Here is a 24,470-nt window from a genome sequence, read left to right as displayed (position 1 = left end):
TACTTAATTGGTTGAAATATATTTTTGCATGCTATCTCTGACACGGCTGCCTGCGGTTTTAAAATTTTGGACACACTTTGAGATTTTTTGTTTCCGTCCTAGCTTTTCTTGGCCTCCTTTTGTCTCATGGGAGATTCAAATTCGAAGCCAGTACCAAAAAAAATCCTTATCAGTATACAAAGGACAGGTTTCTTTTTTTTTTACAGCTAATGTAGGTCAGGGTAAAGCAAGCAACATAGCAGACTTCATTTATTTTACCTCCAAGCACTGAGCAAATTCTTTCAAATATTTACTTCAGTCCAATATAAAATGAGGAAGCTATTTGATTAATATTGTATATATTAAGGCTCACTAACCAGAATGCAGTGTAGTTTGCATTGCTGGAAATATCTCTTTAGTTTGAATTAAAGAGATAGCTGCAAAGAGAAACAGAGTATAGACGTGAAAATGTACACATTAGTAAAGGTCCTCTATATGATTATATAGTTAACCCAAAGTATGCAGTGTATTTAATATATTTTAGGAAAAAATAAGATCTTTTCATGTGGCTGTGGGTTCACTCTGGGCACTCCAGCTTCCTCCCACAGTCCAAAGACATGCAGTTAGTAAGGTTAGGTTAATTAGAGATTCTGAAGTGCCCATAGGTGTGAATGTGAGTGTGAATGGTTGTCTGTCTCTCTCTGTTAGCTCTGCGACAGGCTGATGACCTGTCCAGGGTGTAACCTTCCCTCTTTTCCTTTGGTTGCTGGGATAGGCTCTAGTCTATCTAGTGACCCTGAATTGATTAGATGGGTGTAAATTTATAAATTATTCATAGTCTTTCTTTACAAAAATTTCAAAAAGTTCCAGGAAATGTCCAGAAAAAAAACACAAAAGCATTGCCATTTTTGCTTCAAGATCGTTTTCTCTTACACCTCTAAGTGGATGCCATGGTGCTGTGAAAAAGGGTTAGGTGTTTTACAGAAGGTGTTTGCCCCCTTCCTGGTGTCTTTGTTTCTGTATATTACTGATATATAAATGTTTCAAATCATCAAATAATTTTGATGTTGGATAAAGAGACCCCAAATAAATAAAAAATGTAGTTTGTAAATAATCATTTCATTTATTAGGCAAAAAAAAATCTGTCCTTTTTAAATTATGAATTAACTGTGATTAACCATATTTTTTTGAAAGCTGAGTTCAATTTCACCAGTCTGTGCCTGATTACTGATTACTTAAGTGCTTTCTATCTAACATTCACACTCCAGTGAGTGCATCAGAGAGCAACTGTATTTTGCCTATGGATACTTTAACACACAGACTGGTGCAGCCAATCCTCTGATCATCTTCTGCTCTACCTCCTGAGCTACTGCGACCCCTGTCTGACAAAGTAAAACCGGACCAAAGATCTCAAAAAGCAACACATCATGCCACGATCTAAAAAAACTCAAAAACTGATGAGAAGCAAAGTCATTGACATCTAGCAGTCTGGAAAGGGTTACAAAGCCACTTTTTAAAGCTTTGAGACTCCAGTGAATCACCATCTCCACAAATAGAGACTTCATCTGTGACGCATCCAGGAGGTCAAAAAAGAATCCAGAACAGGACTTAAAGAACTGTTGACAGTGAGTAAAGATTATGTGGCTGTGGCCAAAAATCGTATTCGCATTTTCAGTGTGTTTTTAGTAGACGTTACAGTAAAGCTCCACATTGACAGCATCTCCCTGAGGGATCAGTTCACGGTGCAGAACCCTGTGAATGTTTGGGGGAGAAAAGCATCCTTCAGATCTCTTTCCTCATCTAAAGCACTGAACCTTCAGCTAAAAACTGCTCTCAGCTGCTTGGTCGTGGTAAGAGGTCCAGCTATCAACACCAGCAGTGGACCTTCATGGGTAATACACATCAGTTTTAAAAAGAAGTTCTAGTTTGCTGTCTGTGCAGGTTTGAGATGAAATCCCAAGTGATCTTTATTGACATCTTGGGAGCTTCTGCAGCACTGGAAGCTGTCTGGGTATGCCCGAAATGATTATCTTGAACAGGAAATTAGCCAAACTTAAATTGGGTAAGGTTTTTATGGGCTAAATTTTAGAACATTTTGATCACACTTAAGAAACATTATGTATTCTCCCAGGTAAAAAGACCTTATAATAAGAGAAAAAGAAGATCCATCCTGGCTTTAGATGATTTTCACACCAGGCTTTTACTTATTTAATATGCACATACCTCCTGCTAGCAGCTGCCATTTTGTTGGAGGAGACAAGCTCTTATCACCATCACACTAAAGAAACCCATGGAGTCTGCAGTCGCCACACAGCAGAAGGTCTGATCTGAGATGACCATCTTATTTAACCTGAGGAGTGAAATGGATCGGCACAGATGCTGGGAGGGATGAAGGTGTCATGAGGAGGTTTAAAGGAGGTTTTGCAAGGTTAAAAATTACCAGACAACCTCTTCCCCCATGATTTAGCAGTGTGTGTGTGGCATGGGAAGAGCTACTGAATCTGATGTATTATTGTTCATGCAGAGAGTAGAGATATCCTGTGGGTAGTTAATATTGAACACAGCAGGTTCAGAGAGTAGCAAATGTTGGGATCTCAAATGCCCGTATGGGGTTAGAAGTGTGCGTGTGTCTAAGTGTGTAAGTGCATTTGTGTGACTTGGCACACTTATGTGCAATTACAAAAATGCCCCTCTGTGTGGTGGCTTGTTAAATGCTATTTGTGCTGTACCGTCTTGCATTACTTTTTCTTGATGCAGTGCATTTCCACAGGCTCTGCTAATGGTTTGGCATCTAGTTACTCTGGCATAATGTGTGTGTGAGAGTGATCGGTGGTTACGCACATTCATGAATTACAACAGCTGCTGTTTGTCTGCTAAAATGGTGGTGTAGTGGTGCTTTGCAGCATTTTTTGCTCTCTCTGAGGACCAAAGTCTCAGGAACTCTGCAGAAAGCATGATTCATCTCAGTAAATAAAAGCAGATGTTGAGCTTGGCTGCAATATTGTCCGTCCAAAAAGCACTCAAACATGTTTCTTTACTGTAAAACAGAATTTGTTGGCTATTGTAATCACAGATAGACAGTGAAATTTTGCTTAATGTGTCAATACCCCGCTGTTTTTGTTTTTTACAATTTGTTTTCTGATCAGTAAATGCAAATTTAAATTGATATTGTTAATCTATATCTATATTACCATAATTGATTCTTAATATTTGACGCATTGGAATAGTAAACACATTGGAAGTTCCTAAATTTTTTCACTTCCAGCTTGGTCAGATCCTGCGAAGCCCCTTCATGAAGTTTGTGGCTCACGCTGTCTCCTTCACCATCTTCCTGGGTCTCCTGGTTGTCAATGCTTCCGACCGCTTTGAAGGAGTAAAGAACCTTCCCAACGAGACCATCACAGACCATCCTCGACAGGTGTTCAGGGTCAAAACCACCCAGTTTTCCTGGACAGAGATGTTGATAATGAAGTGGGTATTGGGTAAGTCACCCTTTCAATCAAATCATACACACACACACAGTGTGGCTGTGCACAGTTACAGCCAATTAAAATGCACATCAGTTGATTAGATTAGAATAGATTGTCCCTGTCAAAGCAGATTGTCCAACGTGATAAAAAATAACCTTGATGTGCCAAGTAAGCAAGGCACAGCTGAGCGTGTTCTTTTTTTGCAATGCGTGCACTTTATTATGTTATTAACCATGAATATACTTTGTCCTAGGTTTGCACATTTTTCTATGCTAATCCAAAGTTTCTTTTCAAGTTTTTTTCTACATACACCTTCACCATAAATCAGTAAACAGTCTGGAAATAGTCAGAAAACTTTTTGCCCACCTTTGATATGAGGTGTAATTCAAGTTTAATAGAGTGCCCTACCAGGCAAGTGAATGAAAGCCAAGGTTACAGCAACACAACAAATCATGCTCTTTTATCCTCCGAAGATCAAAAAGAAATTTTCTGGTTGGTACAGCGCAGACAGTAGCCCCGCTGAGTCCTAACGATAACCTGGAGGGAAATTGGGAGGTTGACCTGGGAGGCTGTGCAGAGGAAATATAAGAGGGAGGAACGGAATGAAAGAAAAATGGAAGGAAAGTTGGGAGTAGTTGAGGGCGACAAAAGAAAGCAGAGTAGGGTGTGTGCGTGGAATACAGGAAGGCAGGCGTGAGGAATCGAAGGAGATAGAAGAGGGTGACAGACAGGCAGACAAAGACAAACTTGGTGGATAAATAGCCCACAGCAGTATCTGTCAGAGCTCAGCTGCTTCCCATCTGCTTCCGCTCATGCACACACTCTAACAATATTATGTGTGTGGTCTGTGTATGTTGGTGCACATGTGCCTCTGTTTTTATTTGTTTATATGTAATGGCAACATTTTTTTCCCCATCTACAGTAAATTTTTAGCAGCCGCTGCACATGTGACTGTTTATCTACATGAATCTGTGAGTGTATGTGTGTGCATTGAGTGGTGGCTTAGTTAGATGTGGTAATTGTAATTCCGGTAGCATGCTTTGAAGGCCCAGTAATTGTTAGAGAGATGATACTGATCAGGGCGCCTTCTCTCTAGGCAATTTTAACTGTGTTTTGGCTCCAAATAGAGAATGGAGTGTGTATGTGTTTGCATCCACCTGATCTGTAAGTGCCACACGTCTGAGTGGTTCATTTTCAATTACAAGCTTTGTTGTCGACATCTGTTTGTACGTGCTTCATTTATGCATCCCTATATAAGTGCTGGCAATGGCCTCCTTATTTTTGTGTTATTTTTGTCTATATGTGTCTTTTATGTTCAGGCATGATTTGGTCAGAGTGCAAGGAGATCTGGAGTGACGGACCCAGGGAGTATGTCATGCACCTTTGGAATGTTCTGGACTTTGGTATGTTATCCATCTTCGTGGCATCCTTCACGGCACGCTTCATGGCATTCCTGAAGGCATCCAAGGCCCAGCAATATGTCGACATGCATGTACCAGATGACGACCTCAGCAGCGCCTCACTGCCTGATGAAGTGGCTTATTTCACTTACGGTGAGTAGTCAATAAAAAGAATCATGTAAGTTAAATATAAGCTACATTTATATTATAGATATTGTTATCAATATTATATAGAGGTGCTTGAATCAGTGTTGGGCTACATCAGTCACTGATAAGGAATAGCAAATTAGATGAGTGCAAAAACGCCATTAATTACAGAAACCCGGACTGCACATGATACTTGAAGCTGAAAATGTATTTCTTTAGATCCGCAACCGTTTTCCAAAATATATTGGCTCATTTTGAATTTGATGGCACCAATCAAAAGAAGATTTGACAGGGGGTAACAAAAAGGCTGAAAAGGGAAGTGGTTGTAAAAAGAAACAGCTTGAGGAGCATTTTGCATCTAATTAGGGTAACTGGCAACAGGTCAGCAACATGAGTGGGTATAAACAGAGCATCTTAGAAAGGCAGAGTTTCTCAGAAGATGAGCAGAGGTTCACCAATTTGCAAAAAAAAAAACAAACGCATCTACAAATTGTAGAACAATATCAGAATAATGCTCCCCTGTGGAAAATTGTGAAGATGTCGAATATCTAATCAAAGGAGTCAGAGAATCTGGAAAAATCAGAGATGAGGCTGAAAATCAATATTGGAATGCCTGTGATCTTCAGCCCCTCAGGCAGCACTGCATTCAAACAAGGTGTGATTCTGCCATGGAAATCATGACATGCGTGAGCTCAATAGCCAACTACAATACAGGTTAAAGGTCTGTCATGCAAAGAAGAAACAATATGTGAATAAATGTGCCATCATGTCTGGACCAAAGTGAACTTAAAATGAACATCTCTGATGGTATGAGGTTGCTTTAGTTGTGGTACTGGCAACCTGCACATCTGGAAAGGCACCATCAGTCCTAAAAGGTATATACAGGTTTTAAATCAACATATGCTGCCACCCAGATGACATCTTTTTTCAGGGAAGGCTTTACATATTTATGAGAGAGAATATTAAAGCTATTACAACTTCATAGTAGACGAATCCAGATGCTAAACTCGACCCTCTGTAGTACAGACCTTTCAGGAACTGAAAAAACTTGGCACATCATGGAACAGAAAACTGGTCTTTTCAGTTACCAGATGTTTACTTGTTAAAAGAAGAGTGGTTGCATCCACTCTTCTTTTAATAAGTAAACATCTGGTGGTAAACATCATCCTGTCTCAGCTTTTTTGAGCCATGTTTGTTGGCATCAAATTCAAAATGAGCTAATATTTTTTCTAAAACACTGCATTTTCTCTCTCTAAAATTTGATATGTTTTGTTTGTTCCGTTGTGAATAAAATCTGGGTTAGTTCTCTTTTTAATTACGTTTTATGCAGCATCACTACTCCTTCAGAATTGGGGTTGTCACCTGGAGATCTTCACAGTAATAAAACAATCCCTGCAATGGTTGATTTGCTGCTACACACATGCTACTGCAGTCAGATGACCAGAATGAGTAAAAAAAGAATGACAAAAAAATCAACATTATCTTTAATCCCTGAATGATAAGCATGCATTCAGTTAAACACCAGAACAAAAACATGCCTCCACCATAGCAAACCCTGCCACAGGCTGCAGCCCACTGCACTGTGCACTTAGCGGTCCACTAATAGAACCTTCATCAGTGCTGTCATCTGGTGGCCTGACTCTGTCATGACATATCAATAAATCGATAAAGGTTCTATTACTGCACTCTCACATATAATCCTCATAAACCTTCCCCTAAATGTCCCAATATCTGTAAAGGTGTGAAAATGTTATACTAATAAACTATGATTTTGATAAAATAGTGAAATGGAAGCTCTTTTTCTTTTATTTGACTCATCTCTCTTGTATCTTACATTGCCACCTAGCCACATCAGTCTCCTTTGATATCTCAGTTATTTCCTGATCTCCCTCTCTCTAGCTGTCCTTACTTCTCCTTGGACACACTATCCCTTTATCCCTTCCCTTTGCCGTCCACACAGCTCAGACTAATTTCTTTCCCTCCTCTTGCTCCACTCGCTCTTCTCTTCAAACTTTTACTCTGACTTTCGTTTTTCCATTCCTCACTTAATCCATCTTCTTACTGCACCGTCTCCTTCGTCGAAATCCGTGCTTCTTAAAGCTGAGATTATTCTTCATAGAAACATATCTTACAAACATTTGGATCGCACTACAACCAGAGGTTTACTCAGTGCGTTGTAACCAGAAAGACTTTGAATAGCAAGCAATGGGACGATGAGTGACAAACTGCATGTGCACAGTAGAGTTTAAGGTAACACCGCTTTAACCCCTTCTTATGTAACGTTTAATATTTGGTTTATAAAGTGCTAGTACATATTCAGCATCAGCAACAGTTTGAAACAGTTATTAGCAGATATTTAAATCTTGAATCCCTCCAAGCTGGCTTCTGAATTAAAATATGGTAAATGGCCTGTATTTATATAGCACTTTACCAGTCCCTAAGGACCCCAAAGCGCTTTACATATCCAGTCATCCACCCATTCGCACACACATTCACACACTGGTGATGGCAAGCTACATTGTAGCCACAGCCACCCTGGGGCACACTGACAGAGGCGAGGCTGCCGGACACTGGCGCCACCGGGCCCTCTGACCACCACCAGTAGGCAACGGGTGAAGTGTCTTGCCCAAGGACACAACGACCAAGACTGTCCAAGCCGGGGCTCGAACCGAATATGAATATCATTTCAGCACTAATTACAGAGTTTGTTTAACATATCAGATTTTATTTAGTGTAGTTAATTAGGTGAAAAAAAATGGCCAAAGATCCCTTTTAATGTCTGATTTGCTAATAAAATTATAATATTACAAAGCAACCATTCTGTGGCTTATTCTCCCTTCAGCCAGAAACAAGTGGCGCCCATCAGATCCTCAGATCATCTCAGAAGGCCTGTACGCCATCGCCGTCGTTCTGAGCTTCTCTCGCATCGCCTACATACTGCCAGCCAATGAGAGCTTTGGACCCCTGCAGATTTCACTGGGGCGCACAGTCAAGGACATCTTCAAGTTTATGGTCATTTTCATCATGGTGTTTGTGGCCTTCATGATCGGCATGTTCAACCTGTACTCATATTACCTCGGAGCAAAGTACAACCCTGCCTTCACCACGTGAGTTATACCTGGCTGTCGGAGTGGAGTAGTATATGCTGGGAGAATGTGTGTGACTATGTGTGGTCTGACCATCTCTCTCCATTTCTGAAACTTTGTCCCTTTCACTTCTCCAAAACTTTTCAGAAATATGGTGCAGCATTTTAAAACAACCCCGCACTGATCATTTTACATAAGACGGCAAAAGGGAAAAAACAAATCTGTTAAAGTATTAAAGTTAAAGCACCCCAAGGACAGTATAAGACATGCCCTTTTGACTGAGGTCGTTCATTAAATCTGTGGCGTCTTATCAGAAGCAGAGATCGAACTTTAATCTCCCCTCAGGCAATCGGTCTATTTGGTTAAATATAATATTGAGAAAGTGAATTGGATACACTGTTACTAAAATCTCAAGACACTGGTGAACTGTGATTTGATTTCATAGCTTTAACAACATTGTGGATATGACACCAGTCATTTCCCTATCACCATTTTGTGTTTACTGAGCAAACCACTCTGCTACCGTGACCAAAAGAAAAATGAAATGAAACTGACATCACAGTAAGAGATATCAATGTCAGATTCAATCTGAGCTCTGGGAATTGCATCAATATTGATATCATTTCAAGGCCAGTACTGTCTGGAAGGAAAATGATACGGCAACTGGTTAATTATGAGGCCAAGCATTTCGACCTACTACTAAGATTTGAGCATATCAAAGCAACAAAAGCAGCAAGGAGAGCCTGCTCCATATTTGTGCCAAGCAAGACGCAGTGGGCTCTATTAACCAGAAAGTAGACAGTGTTCTGTCTTTATCCTTGTTCTTTATACTATATTCTTCATGCAAAGTAAAATATTTTAAGCTTTTTTGTTTTCATTTTGATGATTATGGCTTATAGCTTCCTGTAAATCATAAATCCAGTATCTCAGATTATTAGAATATTTACTATGATTAATTAAAACTGGATTTACAGTACAAGAATATCCAACTTCTGTATACAGTCAATGCTCTGTTAGGGCTTCTTTACTAAGAGTTCTTGCATTAATGCAGCATGGCATGGAGGTGATCAGCTTGTGGCACTGTTACTGATGTCCAGGCTGCTTTGATACTGGTTTTCAGCTTCTCTGTATTTGTAATTCAGCTGTTTCTCATCTTCCTCTTAATAGTGCCCAACTGATTATCTATGTGATGCCGGTCAGGTGAGATAGTTAGCCAAACAAGCATAGTAATAATATGGTCAGGAAACCATGTGGAAATAGCACCTGCCCAGTGTGCCAAACCTAAGTCCCGCTGAAAACGTTAACGTGCATCTCCATACAGCTTGAAGGATGAAATGCTCTAAAATCTCCTGGTAGCTGCATTGTCTTTGGACTTAAAACACAGCGGACCAACCACCACTAGCACCGGCAGATGACAGGCATCGCAAATCATCACAGACTGTGGAAAATTCACTCTAAACTTAAAACACATTGGATTCTGTGCCTCTCTAATCACCAGACTTTAGGACCTTGATTTCTGAATGAAATGCAAAATTGACTTTCATCTGAATAGAGGACTTCGCCAGCAATTCAGTTGTTTTCATCCTTAATCGACAGACATTTCTGGCTCAGGCTCTCATTCAGGACTGGCTTGATATGAATGCAACAGTTGTTGCCCCTCTCCTGAAGATGTCTGTGTATGGTGGCTCTTGTTGCACTGACACCAGCCTCATCCATCCCCATGAAGCTCTCCAGATTATAGGCTTTTTTTTTTCAACATTAATATTCTTCGACTGGGCACTCTCTGAACAGCCAGCCTTTTTTCAGCAATTACCCTCACACGGAGGGTGTCGATGATGATCATCATCATCTGGACAGGTATCAAATCAGCAGTCATCCCGATGATTGTGATATGTGGCGTCTACTGAACAAGACCAAGAGAAGTATAGTACTTACACCATCTGAATGAGTTGTAATCATTTAGAAATGAACCCTTTTTTAAATATGTACAGTATGTACATATCCTCTTGCACCCTCTTGCTATTAGTCCTCATTCTGCACACACAAACTAACCAGGATGAACTCTGATGTTCCATAATTAAAAATCATGCAGTTGAAATTCTGCTTTTTGAATGCACTTCACTTCCTTAAGTGCTGCATTCATGGTATTATCAGGGTCATTCATTTTAAATATGGAAATGCACCATTTAGCTGAACAACTTGTACTAACCATCTGGTGCCATAAACCACCCATACAATTTTTAAAATATGTTTTCACTTCACTTTTTCAGTATCAGCCACCCCTGTTAATTCACTTTCATACAAATCATTTGTTTTGCAGTATAAATCTGCTTATAAAGCAACTGGATGCTTCAACAAATCAGTCTCAATCTTAGTTATTCTGCCTTTTTTTCTTCATTTTAGCTTCTCCGTGTCTCTGCTCACCCATCCTTTCCTATCAGCTGCGATCAAAGTGGCAGCGGATGTTTCATTGTCATTGTCGGATATTTGGAGGAAAGTTATCTGTCTTAGATTGCTGACAGAATCATTCTGTTTATCATCACTCATCTGAGAAAGAAAACACTCTCTGAGGTCTCGCTCTGTCACCTATCATTACTCATTTTCTGAGAGAAAGACATCTACAGATTTAAATAGCTCACATTACAATATATCTGCTCAATCCAGTAAAGCAAATCATGTGTTACAAGTTGGTTTGTAATTACTCTGGTATATACTGTTCTCTTATTTACTGAAAATACAGGAAAATTCTTTCATTGCTTTTTTTGTCTTGCTTTATTCACCCTCCTAGTTTAAAGAGAGCCTGGGATATTTGTTGAGTTTTGCTAACGAGCCCAAATCTAATTTGTAGATTTAGTGCAGCATGATTTTTGCCAGCTTGTGCTGTGATCTTATTTGCTGTTGCTTGTACAGCAGTTTATCACCGCAACACAACCACAGATGAAAAATTAGACTGCATATTGTTAGGATAACCTTAGCAGAGTATTATTACCGTTTTCGTTTTGGCCAGCTGTGCAGTGATTATAATTCAGTGTCCCTGGCAGAATCAACCATGTCAGACTGTTTGATATTCATCTGCCTGCCTGCCGTCTAATCTGCTTGTACACCTGTCAGTCCACCACCGTGCTTTTAGGTCTACATGTCCATTTGGTTCAAAAGTATCAGTCTACAAAATCCAGAATGAACACTGCTAAGTGCCAAAAGCAGGTAAAAAATCTGTTCAGGGAGTAAATCTCAATAGGCTACCCTCCTGCCTGCCAGATAAATGTTTTTACCCAAATTGTAATGTAATAAAAGCTACGCTAAGAGCACAGTTCTGCCTTATTTTGAAGTCATTTACTGACACTGTTTTCATCCTCATTTTTCATTTTTTCCCTGTTTTGTTTTTTTTGACATCTTTTAGTGGCCAGAGCTGCTGACCACTGGAAAGAAAACTATTAAATTCTTCTCAACAAAGTTACACAGTGTGATTAGTATTCACAGCTTAAAGCAACATACCATACAATTTCATCTTTATTTATAGAGAACTTTAAAACAACCACAGCTGACACAAAGTGCTGTACACTGGAACTAAATAATAAAAATGCATAAGCTATAGATAAAACCAAATAAAAACAGTCAAATATCTAAAAGAAAGACTAAAACTAGCTGGGGTCGAAACATAAAAACAGATGATATCAAATACCAGAAGCAGTGATAGGAATTCCCTGTTATTTGTTTACACCCTGTCCTCATATGTCCCTATCAGCCGTGATGTATGTGTACCCGGGAGTAATTACCAACTTTATGGCCCACTGAGCATTTGCCTTAAATGCCTTACCTTAGAATCCCTGATGATGAAAGGTGTGTGTCCAGACTTCTAGTGTGCGGGCTCTGCCTCTCCATGCTGACTCACTTTACACTTCTATGCTGTGCATATACAGTAACCCCTCTGCTGAGCCTCAGCATAGGGTCTCATAAGGCTGTGGGTTCTGCTTGGCTGCATGCATGGAGCCAGAGATTCAGGCAACGTGATGAGCAGGCAGACAGAGCAAAGAGTTAGCTGACAGAAAGGCGATTTCACCTGTAGAAACAGAGTCTAATGGGGTTGAAATGGTGAAAGATGGCCACAACCCGACATGCCGACATAATGTAGACTTCTCAAAAACCCAGGAACAAGTACAAAAAAAGACACAGTCATTTCCTTTGCGAGTGTGTGATCCAGCTCTGTCCATTGTCCTCTTATCACTTCACTCCTCTGCTTTAGAGATCCACATCAAGGCTGATTTTTTTTTAAAAATCTCTCAACTTCTGCTCATTTTATCAACCTCTGACTGCATTTGGGTGGGTGGGTGGCTGGAAGGGAGCAAGGGGGAGGTTGTCCATGAATTCTGGACTCTTGATTGCATACTCTGGCTGGGGGAGCTGTATAAAGATGCTTTTCAAATGGCAAAAATCTTAAATTCTGTTGTTGTCAGTTCAGCCACCAGAGGTCAGTCTCACATTCTCACCTAGTCCAAAGAGCGCTTGTCAGAGCAATGCCAGGACTAAACTGTGCAGAGAGACACTATTTGTTTTTGTTATTATTATTATTTTTATATATATATATAAATGCCATCTATCTGTGCATTATGTATTTTCTATGCCTTTCTCTCCCTTCAAAAGACACTGCCCCATCCATGTCTTTTGTTCCTCGCCATCCAGCAGAGCACTTGCTGTTTGCAGCAGCTTGTGGGTAGTTTAACTAAATTCATAACCTTTTTTTGGACTTTTTTGCTGTTTAGTGTGTGAGCACTCTTGCTTAGTGCTCACACACTAAACATCGTCATGGATTAACAGTAGCTTGATTATAGTATGACCACCTAAAAGTAACTTAAAACTTTGCAGGGAATAGCATATGATCACCATACGACCAATAGGTGTGGGAAACATTTTAAGAACACAAACAAAACAAGTGTCTTGTGTCATATACTCCCACCATGTTATCTAATATCTATAATGATCATGTCAGTAGTATGGACCCAAATGCAGGAGGCGAAATCGCTTAAACAAAAGCAACCTTCAGTCGCTTATAAGCCCTAAATAAGCAAAGATCCAAAAAACACAAGGGTGTAAAAAGGGCGTCAAAAGGAACACCTCTTAGCAGCACACAAGGGAGTGCACGCAGACACTTTGACAAAGATTAAAGGGGAAGATGGGGCTATTTATACAACAAGGGCTGATTTGAAACAAGAAACATGAGTGGGGCGAGGCACGGGTGAAAACAAAGGAGGGACTAAAACTAATGCAAGGCATGAAAGAAAACCGAGCTTCAAAGTAAAACAGGAAATAACTAAAAACCCCATTCTAGGCATGGTAACAGAGCCAGGAAAAAGAGCCACTAACAGACAGAGAAGACAATGGGAGCCACCAAATTTACCACTAATAAAAATCAAGACGAGAACCAAAACATGAACCAAAACAGCCATTGCTAGAATAACCATACAGTAAAATCAGGAATCAAAGACTCAGTTATATCACAAGAAAAAAGCTCACAATCTGCTAGAATAAATATCAAAATAGGAATCACAAATATGACTAAAAATCCAAAACCCCAATTAACAGAACCCAAGACTTGTAACATTTTTTAAAATACAGTCACCGGCCACTTCTTATATACAGCTTGTTTGTAGGGGTTGAGCCCTGTTTTGCTTCAGAACTGCCTTATTTCTTCATGGCACAGATTCAACAAGGTGCCGGAAACATTCCTCAGAGATTTTGTAACATATTGACATGATAGCATTACATAGTTGCTGCAGATTTGGCAACTGTACTTTGAGAATGTAAATCTCTCATTAGACTCAAATCTGGTGACCTTGTCTAAAAGAGCCATTTCAGTGTATTGAGCTCATTCAAGGATTCAAGGAGCTTTATTGTCATTCGCATCACATGTTTACATGAGGTGGAACGAAATGATGTACACACGGTCCCAGAGGGAAAAGAAACAGAATAACGAAGAAACAGAACTTTTAAAAAGTGATAAAAAAATAGTTTTTTTTAAATGGATGGTCATGATTAGCAACAATGCTCAGGTGGGATGTGGTATTTAAATTCTTCAAATGTACTAAGGGCCCATAGTATGCCAAAAAAGCCCCCACATAGTTACACCACCACTGCCAGCCTGAATTGTTGATAAAAGCCAGAATCCATGCGTCCAGGGTCCTTGCAACCAGGCAACATTTTTTCAATCTTCTGTTGCTGAATTTTAGTGAGTCAGTACAAATTGTAGCCTCAGTTTCCTGGTTTAGCTGGCAGAAGTGGCATGCAATGTGTTCTACTTATGTAGCCCATCTGCTTCAAGATTCAACATGCTGTGCACTCAATGCTCTTGTGCATATCTTGGTTGTAATAAGTAGTTATCTGAGTTATTATCTTATCAGCTCGAAGCAGTCTTTCCATCCTCCTCTGACCTCTAGCATCAACAAGGATGCCAAGAGAACTGTCACCCACTGGATATTTCTTTTTCAGACCATTCTGTAAACCATAGAAATGGTTGTGCAGGAAAAATCCCAGTAGATCCGCAGTTTCTGAAATAGTCAGATTAAAAGTCACCTTTCTTCCCCTTTTAGATGCTCGGTTTGAACTTCAGCAGATTGTCCTGATCTTGTCTACATGCCTAAGCGGATTGAGTCACTGCCACATGGATGATAGACATTTGCATTGATGAGCAGCTAAGCAGGTATACCTGGTAAATGAATTTCTGAGGGCATCTCAGCATTTAGATAGTAGCAAGAAAACACTTAATCTATGTTCATATTATTAAGAGATCTTTGGCAAAAATCTTCTCTCCTGTAACTCTACACTACTAAATGGCGAGTTGACAATGGCAGCATCTTCTCCACCACGTGATGAGTGACAAGGATCTCAATTGCCCTCAAAGTAACAGCATTAGCTTTCTAAAAGGGAGCTGTTATACTCAATGGGCCTCTCTGCTTGTGTTGTGAAGCTGTACTTAGTTTACTGGTGCTTCTTAAAAATTAGAAATGGTTCTCTTTCAGCTCTCTCAGCTGGCAGACACTTGTCACCTCGAGATAATTTACATTTCACTGTAAAGTTTCCACTCAAAAACTCTAAAATGAAGCTAATACTTCAACTACATAAATGCTTTTATCTGTCCCATATCACTGGCTGAAGTACACATGTGCGCTGACACAAGAGCAAAATTGGATATCTTCTGCTTATATGGCACTATCTGCCACAAAAGAGACAGGAAAATGGGGGCAAATATTAACAGTAACAGATTTCTTTTTTGAAAAAGTATAAAACTGCTCACTTGAATTGTAAAACTATTGTGTTAGTCGTTACGACGAAAAGGTAATTTAAGTACTCTGCTAGTCTCTGCAGCAAAAGGTGTACTACTCAAGCTGGGACACAGTGGGAGGGATGTGAAAGGAAGAAGCAGCATATGAGAGAGGAGTGAAGCTGAGGATATCGTTTTTCCTCACACATATATACTCAGTGACACTAGAGCAAAAACTGACTCACATAAACACACAGCTTGATAAGGCTTAATGGGGACTGAGCTGTAATAGCCACACACCGGACCCTATCTCCTGAGGTGTGAAGACACTTCTGACTCACACATTTAAAAAAAAAAAAAAACCCAAAAAGCTCTTTGTTAAGAGCCCACACAGTTATTTTTTCACAAGTGCAAATACACTGTAACACACACACACACACACACACATCCTTGCTGTGTTTGTGTTTACATACTAGGTGCTTATACAGACATTACAAACATTTATGTACAAATCAGTTTACACACACACACACACACACACACACACACACACACACACACACACGCTTTTGATTTGGGCAGTGGTGATAGAGCCCTGGACCTGCCTCTATTTTCCAGTTAGTCATGCATGACAACACTGCACAGACATGGAAGAAAACAGAGGCGAGAAGGACAGGGAAGGTAAAAGCTGAATAAAATGAGATGGATGGAGATGGGATTAAATCTTACGGGAAAACTAAAACAGAAAGACATAGCGGTGTGTCAAGGACCTTGAAAATCAAAATCAAAATGTCGATTACAGTATACAAATGGTGAAGTAAAACAGTGGAATAAATGTAGCAGAATCACAGGGACGGCTAACAGCAGTGCAACAAAGTAAGTGAATGTAGAAGAGGAGGACAGAGGAAGATGGCAGGGATGAGAAGAGAACCATAGGGAACGTTGCAGAGGAGGGTGTTTTTGGCTTGGCTCGTTGTTCAGGCAAAACGCGGGAGACCAGCCAGAATACGTAGACAAAGGAGGAAGAAGAAGAAGGGAGAGAGACAACAGGAGAGAATGAGAGAAGGTCACGCAGACTGAGCAACCACACAGGCTTAGCAGAGACTCAGCATTATCGTTTGACAAGGTGGGAAGAAATCAGAATGCAAGTACTGTGAAATAAATCCTGTTACCTACATTTTTTTCAGCATTTGATCATTATTGCCAATTCACTTAAATTTTATATACCATAATGACCTTTAAAGGCATGTCACCATATTGAAGTTGCTTTTATAAGAGTGTGTATTTCATTTGTAATGCCACACATAAATACAAGATGAGAGGCATCCGAGACTAAACGTGTATATAAAGTGATAATGCATAAGGTATAATGCAGCGTGAACAGAGAAGAACCAGCAGTGATGAGAATCAGGCCAAAGAGGAGAGTAAAAAATAGCACTTAGATTTACATGCCTGAAGATGCAGGCAGGAGTTTGAAAACAAAGTGCAGACTGGGGGGATTTTTGGAGAGGAAGAGGAAAAAACAAAGGAACCATGAAAGAAGGTCTGAGGTGATGTACGGGAGTGGAGGGGTAGAGAGGAGAGAGGGATCTTTGTGGAAGAAAGGGGATGTGTGTATAGTAGATAAGAGGTTGTGTGAGAGACGTCAGAGTCAAAGTGAGAGCAAAAGGGAGAATTTATTAGCTCTGAAGGCGAGGCAGATGTGTCATGTTCAGCCTTTACCAGTCAAGCACATCTGAATGTCAAAATAAGAAGGGGAGACACAATTATAATTAAGGCGAGCCCGACAGAAAGAAGAGAGGCACAAAAGTAACAGAGAAAGAATTCATTCATGTGCTGTGACCAGTAAGGGATTTGAAATGTCAGTGGCAATGCTTTAGACTTTCTGGCAGTATTCAGTGTTTTTCAGTAACGTCTTCCATTATCATGACAAATTATGTCAAGCATTCAATTTCCCTCTGGTGAGATTTAGTCCATCTGAAATTTTGCTGTCTGACAATAATTGTTTGCAATGAAATTCATTTAATTTCAGCTACATTAAGAAGCTTCATTTCATTAGGCTAACGCTCCAGTATAATTTCCAGACATTTGCTATTGATTTTTAAAGAAGAAGCCCTTTTGAATGATGATGTTTCAGGCTGATTTTTTTAAACAAAGGATGTAATGATAGCAGAAATTGAATGGCCTATATCAATACCAGTAAATACTTGATTCTTTGTTATGACTTTTAAACCCCTAATTTAAAACAACACAACCAAAAGGATTATTTCACATACTTGTACATGTAGGGTTTATACCTTACTACATAAAGTGCTTTGAGGTGACTGATGTTGTGATTTGGTGCATTATAAAAAATATTCAATTGAATTTGAACAGAAAATTGGACATAAACTCATTGATTTTAAAATAATTTTAAATCAGGTTGTTTATTTAAAATATTAACATTATATTTTATTTAGAAAACACAGACTAAAATGCTGGGATGGTTGCTGAGTAGCCTCCTAATGTTACAATAGGATTTAACATTGGTACTATTATTAGTACAAAGTACTTCCTTTCTCAACTCCACTACTGATTTTTTTGATCAGTGAGTTGTGTAGGTGCTGTCGTGGCAGTTGCATTGGTCTCCATCTTCATTCTGTAGCTTTTGTTGTGCTGGTGGGTTCTCTTCTTCGTCAACAAGGACACATATTTTAATATATACAAATGTCCATACTGACTGTGCTACTTAAACAAAAAGAAAGTACTGACCAACAAAAATGGCAGGCTATTTTTTCTTATGAAGGTAATTAATTTGCTAGAGTTGTGATCATAATAAATAAAATTCTTTCTCCTAGACCTTTGTCTAATACACACTTCTATAACATGTGGAGAAACTCAAAGCTTGCCTTCTTTGCTAAGCTATGACGAGATATTTGCAGCTTCAGGGAAAGAATTAACAAACGACCAGTTCACATTTTTACTGGTAAATGAAAAGTGCAAAGAAAGAACGTAACCGATATCACACATTTTCATAACCAAACAGTGCCAATGCTTATGAAATAGTATAAACCGTACACTGACACAGAGGCAGAAAAACAGACAGACAGTGAGGGAACAAGCAAATTAAAAAAGTTGATCTTGTGCTTGATTCACTAGCAAAAGCCTCTTAATTGCTCATCTTGTGGTCTTGTATTCCCTGCTTAATAAGATTTCTATCACAGCTTGCCTGAAGATACACACCAGCACATCCCTGTTTTGCGTTGCTCACTTTCTGCCTCATTTTGTATCTCACTGTCTGTCACACCAGTGTGAACACACTCATAAACAGACACACAGATTCAGTCTGTGTTTTTGTTTTTGTTCACTTCCCCATGCTTTTTTCCCCACTGCTTTGTTGTTTGTGTATCAGAAACAGCAACAAGCACACGTACACACATGCAGGAATCTCTTAGGAGTGGCATTCGTTCAGTCATTAAAACCTGAGGTGGGAAGTGTCCCACCCTTTTGTCACCATAGTGACAGCTCTTTTGGTGTAATAGGTAGAAAGTTAAACAGAATTTTCTATTTAAAGATGTTTAATCTGTATTTGTCTGAGCACTTATCTGTTTGCAGAACAAGAGAGGATAGGAGAGAAGAAGAGAGGAGAACTGAGGAGAGTAGAGGAGTAGTGATTGGGAAGGAGAATTTAATATATTACTAATGACTGAAGGGCAGACAGAGAGAGAGAGTCAGAGAGATTCAGAGACACAGAAAGGGGAACAGTTGGCTACATTTACATTTATTCATTTGGCCAGTGAAAGTATTGCTGCAGATTAAACAACGATGAGAAATACACGAGGAGAAAAATATTGAAAAAAGAAACGTATACATCAAAAGAATAGATTGAGTGACAGAAATAGCTAAAAGCTGTAGGGATGAAAGATGGAAATAGCGAGTGGGAGGGAGAGAGGACGATGTGGAGAAAGATATAAAAGCAATGGCAATGGCAATATAATGAGAAAATAGGGGAGAGTGATAGAGCAGCTAAACAAGAGACAAAGATGATAGCAGGAGAGGAGGAGCAAAGACAACGAGAGTTCCAAGCATAACGCAAGAGAGACAGAGAGAGAGACTGAGAGCATGTCTCTGGGGCAGAGAGGTTGATTTGGGCCTGCTGGTGATTGGGTTTGGGGCTGCTCCTGCAGAGCCGAGGTGACTCACCAGTCTCCCACACACATATCCAGGCAGCATGAGTGTGGTAAGGAGGGAGAGAGAAAGAGCGAGATTGTGTGTGTGTGTGTGTGTGTGTGTGTGTGTGTGTACTTTCACTGCTGATGTTGTGGGGACATAAATCTGATTACATAGTCACACTGCGGCAAATGAGCGTCTTTCTGGGGACAAAAACTCCCGAATTTTTAGATTGAAGACTTAATTTAAGGTTAGAGCACCTCTCCAGGATATGAATGAGGTTAAATGTTAATGTAATGTCTTTTAAAGTGATGGATACAAGTCAGAGAAGAGTGTTGGCTTGATGGAAACACTGTTGTGTGTGAGTATCTGTACATGTGTGGTGTAGTCGTCATGCTGCATGCAGCCTACAGGGAGCTGCCACTCTTAATAACAGATAATAACACACAATTCATAGCCGTTTCAAGATGCCGACTGTCCCTGCTGATTCACTGCCTATTGTACAACCCTATTGTAAAACACACGCACACACACACACACATACAGACACACTGGTTTGAAATGAAATAATCTGATTCTTAGGTTGCTAAAAAATGTTCCATTATCCAGAGCACCAAGCATCTCATCCATCTCCGTAACAGGGTATTAAATAATACACACATGACTGGAACCTTAGCTGACATTAGCGAAACACAAATTCAAATTTATCAGTCCCGTTGATCTCCAAGGATACATTTAAATTCTCCATAATTGCACTTTCTCCCTGAGAGGCATCTCACACAGATTTGAGTGAATTAAATAAGCTGAAAACAAAGCAAGCAAAACAAATGAGGATGCACAGCGACACTGGCTGCCCATGCATCAGTATAATCCAGTATAAAAGAAATGCAGCTCGCTTAAATACTCTACATGTGACTCCATGTTCAATTCACATAAGGGTTGATAGAAGTGAGGGGCATGTATGTAGCTTTATATTTTTACATAGTTGACATGACAAGAAGGGGTTCACTTTCACTGACACTGTCCACTTGTAAATATCACCCACATTTTTGGATGTTATGTTAAACTCACAATCTGCCTAGGCAAACAGATGGACATGGAATATAAATAGTCTACTGTGTAACGAGTGCTAGATTTTAATTGTGTGTGTTCCTGTGAATGTCTGGTATAATGGGGCCTTAATGTTAGCTGGAACAATGCCCTTCATCATTATCTGTACTTGAATTTTAGGGACATGAAAATCTAAATCGAGTGAGCATTTCACAGCGCCAGAAAGGAGACCTGGAAGAATAATTGGAAGAATAATTTGATTTCAAAGATAATTGGGATACAATATGATCTAGAGAAGATAATTGTCCTCCTTTTTGTTTTCTTTCAAATTTCAAAGACAGGAAAGTCTGTGTGTGTGTGTGTTTTTTAATCTTGAAAGAGAGGCTTCAGATAAGTGACAAGCCATTATTAAAAGAGAGAAGGATCAAAATAACAGGTTTTCAAGGGAAGTCCACCAAAATCACCTTCCTCTCCTCTCCTGATTGCACGATTGGCTTCTGGATGTGTGTGACGTGAATAGTGAGTGAGGAGATGATACTGTTGAAAAGAGCCTTCCCCTCAGAGCAATTGCCTGTCTGATGCCTGGAGCCTCTATCGTAACAACACAAAGAAGAAAACCACCTAAGAACTGCTGTAAATGCTTTTCAATGTGTTTCTCTTTACAGACACCTTCAGTCATTGATGCCACTGCAATATGTTGATGCTTATGCCAGTAATTTGTACCCCTCTGTACGATGCACATTTTCCCAAGTACTTATTAAGTATCCTGATGAGATGGGGGCAGATATTTGCATGCTTCCACGTTGTTCCTGATATGTATATTTACATTGAGTACAGAGGAAATTGCTTACTTGATGCATAGTGATATTGTCATGAATCGCTGTGCGGCAGGCAGGAGTTGGACCCAAAATGCAGGACTCACAGACTCGGGGAGGTGAACTCAAAACACAGCTTTATTTGCTGGTAGAACAAACATACAAAACTAGACTAAACTGGGAAACCATAAACTAAGAACTCACAGGGAGACACAGGGAGATCCACACACACAGCATGAGGGACGACGCGACACTGACTCAGAGAAACACAGGGTTTAAATACACTGGGAAGTAACGAGGGGAATGAGACACAGAAGGAGGGCACAGCTGGGAGAAATCAGGACTGACGAGACAAGCAAAGCAGGACGCATTCACATGAGACACGGACCATCAAAGTAAAACAGGAAGTATCACACAGAGACGCGAACTTGACACAGTGGAGACAGCAACTAAGAAATACAGAGACATAAACCATAAGGCAGAGGTCTAAGAACCAAAATACACAGGGAAATACTCAGCTGGGAACACAAGAGACTAGACTAGAGAGAGTAACAAAAAACCAAACCATGAGAACATAATGCACAATGCAGAGTGACAGAAAACAAGAAACTCAAACATGCAAAGACACACAATTACACAGAACAGAGGGGACACAGAGAGACATGAAGGGCAAGGGATCAAAACTAGAAGCCATAGAATAAATCACACACAAGTACAATAATACAAAAATCACAAAGAACTAAAAACGCTGGGTCAGGAGACCCAGGACCGTGACAGTACCCCCCCCCCCTCAAGGGCTGGCTCCAGACAGCCCAAACACAGAAAAACAAAACCAAACAGAAAACAACCCAGGGCGGGCGGCGGGGGCCCAGGACGGAGGGCTCGGAACAGAAAACAAAAGAAGAGCACAGCAAACACCGGAGCCCAAGAAAACAACCCAAACACAGAGCCGTTCAGGGGGCCGGCCGTGCGCAAGGCAACGGCGGCGACGTGGAAACAGTTCAGGAGGCCGGCCGTGCGCAAGGCAACGGCGGCGACGTGGAAACAGTTCAGGAGGTCGACCGCGCGGAAGGCAGCGGCGGCTCTCCAGTGTCAGGCGTGCTGGCCATGGCCCGGTGGGCACAGGACCAGTCGAGGCAGGACCAGGCGACGACGGGGCCGGACCAGGCGACGACGGGGCCGGACCAGGCGACGACGGGGCTGCAGCAAGCGAAACAGAAGCCAAAGACGAAGCTGGGCCAGACGAGGACGAAGACTCTGAGGCCGGGCCAGACGAGGACGAAGACTCTGAGGCCGGGCCAGACGAGGACGAAGACTCTGAGGCCGGGCCAGACGAGGACGAAGACTCTGAGGCCGGGCCAGACGAGGACGAAGACTCTGAGGCCGGGCCAGACGAGGACGCAGAGGCTGAGGCCGGGCCAGACGAGGACGCAGAGGCTGAGGCCGGGCCAGACGAGGACGCAGAGGCTGAGGCCGGGCCAGACGAGGACGCAGAGGCTGAGGCCGGGCCAGACGAGGACGCAGAGGCTGAGGCCGGGCCAGACGAGGACGCAGAGGCTGAGGCCGGGCCAGACGAGGACGCAGAGGCTGAGGCCGGGCCAGACGAGGACGCAGAGGCTGAGGCCGGGCCAGACGAGGACGCAGAGGCTGAGGCCGGACCAGGCGGAGCCGCAGAGGCTGAGGCCGGACCAGGCGGAGCCGCAGAGGCTGAGGCCGGACCAGGCGGAGCCGCAGAGGCTGAGGCCGGACCAGGCGGAACTGCAGAGGCTGAGACCGGACCAGGCGTAGCAGAAGCACAGGCAGAGGCTGGCCCAGGCGTAGCAGAAGCACAGGCAGAGGCTGGCCCAGGCGTAGCAGAAGCACAGGCAGATGCAGCCGGACCAGGCGACGACGAGGCGGTCGCAGGTGGCGGCTGGACAGGCTCCTCGGGCCCTCCAGCTGATGCGGCGTGAGGCTGAACGGGCCCCTCGGACCCTCCAGCGGAGACGGGAGGCTGAACGGGCCCCTCGGACCCTCCAGCGGAGACGGGAGGCTGAACGGGCCCCTCGGACCCTCCAGCGGAGGCTAAAACAAAGCCAACAGGCATGAAGTCCTCTGGCGGACATGAGGACAACTGGCGCTGCACTGAGCACTGACTCTGCCCAGGCAATGCGAACATGGTGCAGTTCTTAGGGGGCTGCTTAAACTTCGGGGGTCCAGAATCAGCTGGGGACTGAGACCTAGCCTCTGGGGAAGCCCTGGAGTGGCCAACTGTGCCAACGGCGGCTAAACCATGAAAAGTACCCTGAGTAGAAATCAAGTTACCTCTCTGCATGGAGTGAATGAGCAAAACTGGCGACACAGGAGACTGAGCAGAGAGAGGCTGCTGGGCAGCTAACTGAGCTACTGGAGACACGGGTGAGAGTGGGAGCTGAGCTACTGGAGACACGGGTGAGAGTGGGAGCTGAGCTACTGGCGACACGGGTGAGAGTGGGAGCTGAGCTACTGGCGACACGGGTGAGAGTGGGAGCTGAGCTACTGATGGTGGTGAAGTAGATAACTGCACGGGAGACTGAACTGAGGGCGTCTGCACTGGCACAGGGGACTGAACTGATGTCTGTTGTAACGGAGGTGGTGAGAGCGGAGTAGGCAGGGGAGTTGATGACTTCACAGGAGAATGAACCAGAGGTGAGTGCACAGGAGACTGAGCTAGAGGTGGTAGTGATAGTTGAGGGGAAAGTGGAGCTGGTGATTGAGTGGATGACTGTGCTAAGGGATGCTGCACTGGGGACACTGGAGACTGCACTGGGGACACTGGAGACTGCACTGGGGACACTGGAGACTGCACTGGGGAAAGCAGGGCTGCAGGAGGCTGCACTGGGGACACTGGAGACTGCACTGGGGATTGCAGTGATGGTTGTAGTGGAGGTGTGACGGGTGGAGGAGTGGCTGAAGTGGCTGCGGGTCGGGCGGCTAGTGGCTCAGCTATAGAGCATATTAACGGCAGGGCTATGGGTTGAATGTCTGACTGAGTAGCAGCCTGAATGGCTGGGTGTAGTGATGGTGGTGGTGGAAGGGAAACAGGTGGTAGTGTGGATGACGGAACTAAGGGCGACTGAGTGGCAGACCGAACTGATGAC

The 24,470-nt window shown here is 42.1% G+C and overlaps 1 protein-coding gene across 2 annotated transcripts in view; it reads left to right on the top strand.

The window, feature by feature from the left end:
* Window positions 1-24,470, top strand: part of trpc7b (transient receptor potential cation channel, subfamily C, member 7b) — a 62,035-nt gene that overhangs the window by 24,162 nt on the left and 13,403 nt on the right. For both annotated transcript variants that reach the window (XM_085371323.1, XM_085371314.1), the window contains exons 5-7: window positions 3,245-3,461; window positions 4,769-5,002; window positions 7,839-8,103. In XM_085371323.1, coding sequence (XP_085227449.1) covers window positions 3,245-3,461; window positions 4,769-5,002; window positions 7,839-8,103 — 716 coding nt within the window. The remainder of the gene's footprint in view (window positions 1-3,244; window positions 3,462-4,768; window positions 5,003-7,838; window positions 8,104-24,470) is intronic.

This window comes from Diplotaxodon limnothrissa, linkage group LG2 (genome assembly GCF_057381915.1).
Source record: "Diplotaxodon limnothrissa isolate DT_005_m linkage group LG2, D_limnothrissa_male_GT1.1, whole genome shotgun sequence".
Classification (NCBI taxonomy): Eukaryota; Metazoa; Chordata; class Actinopteri; order Cichliformes; family Cichlidae; genus Diplotaxodon; species Diplotaxodon limnothrissa.
This window is presented reverse-complemented; position numbering and strand designations above follow the sequence as displayed.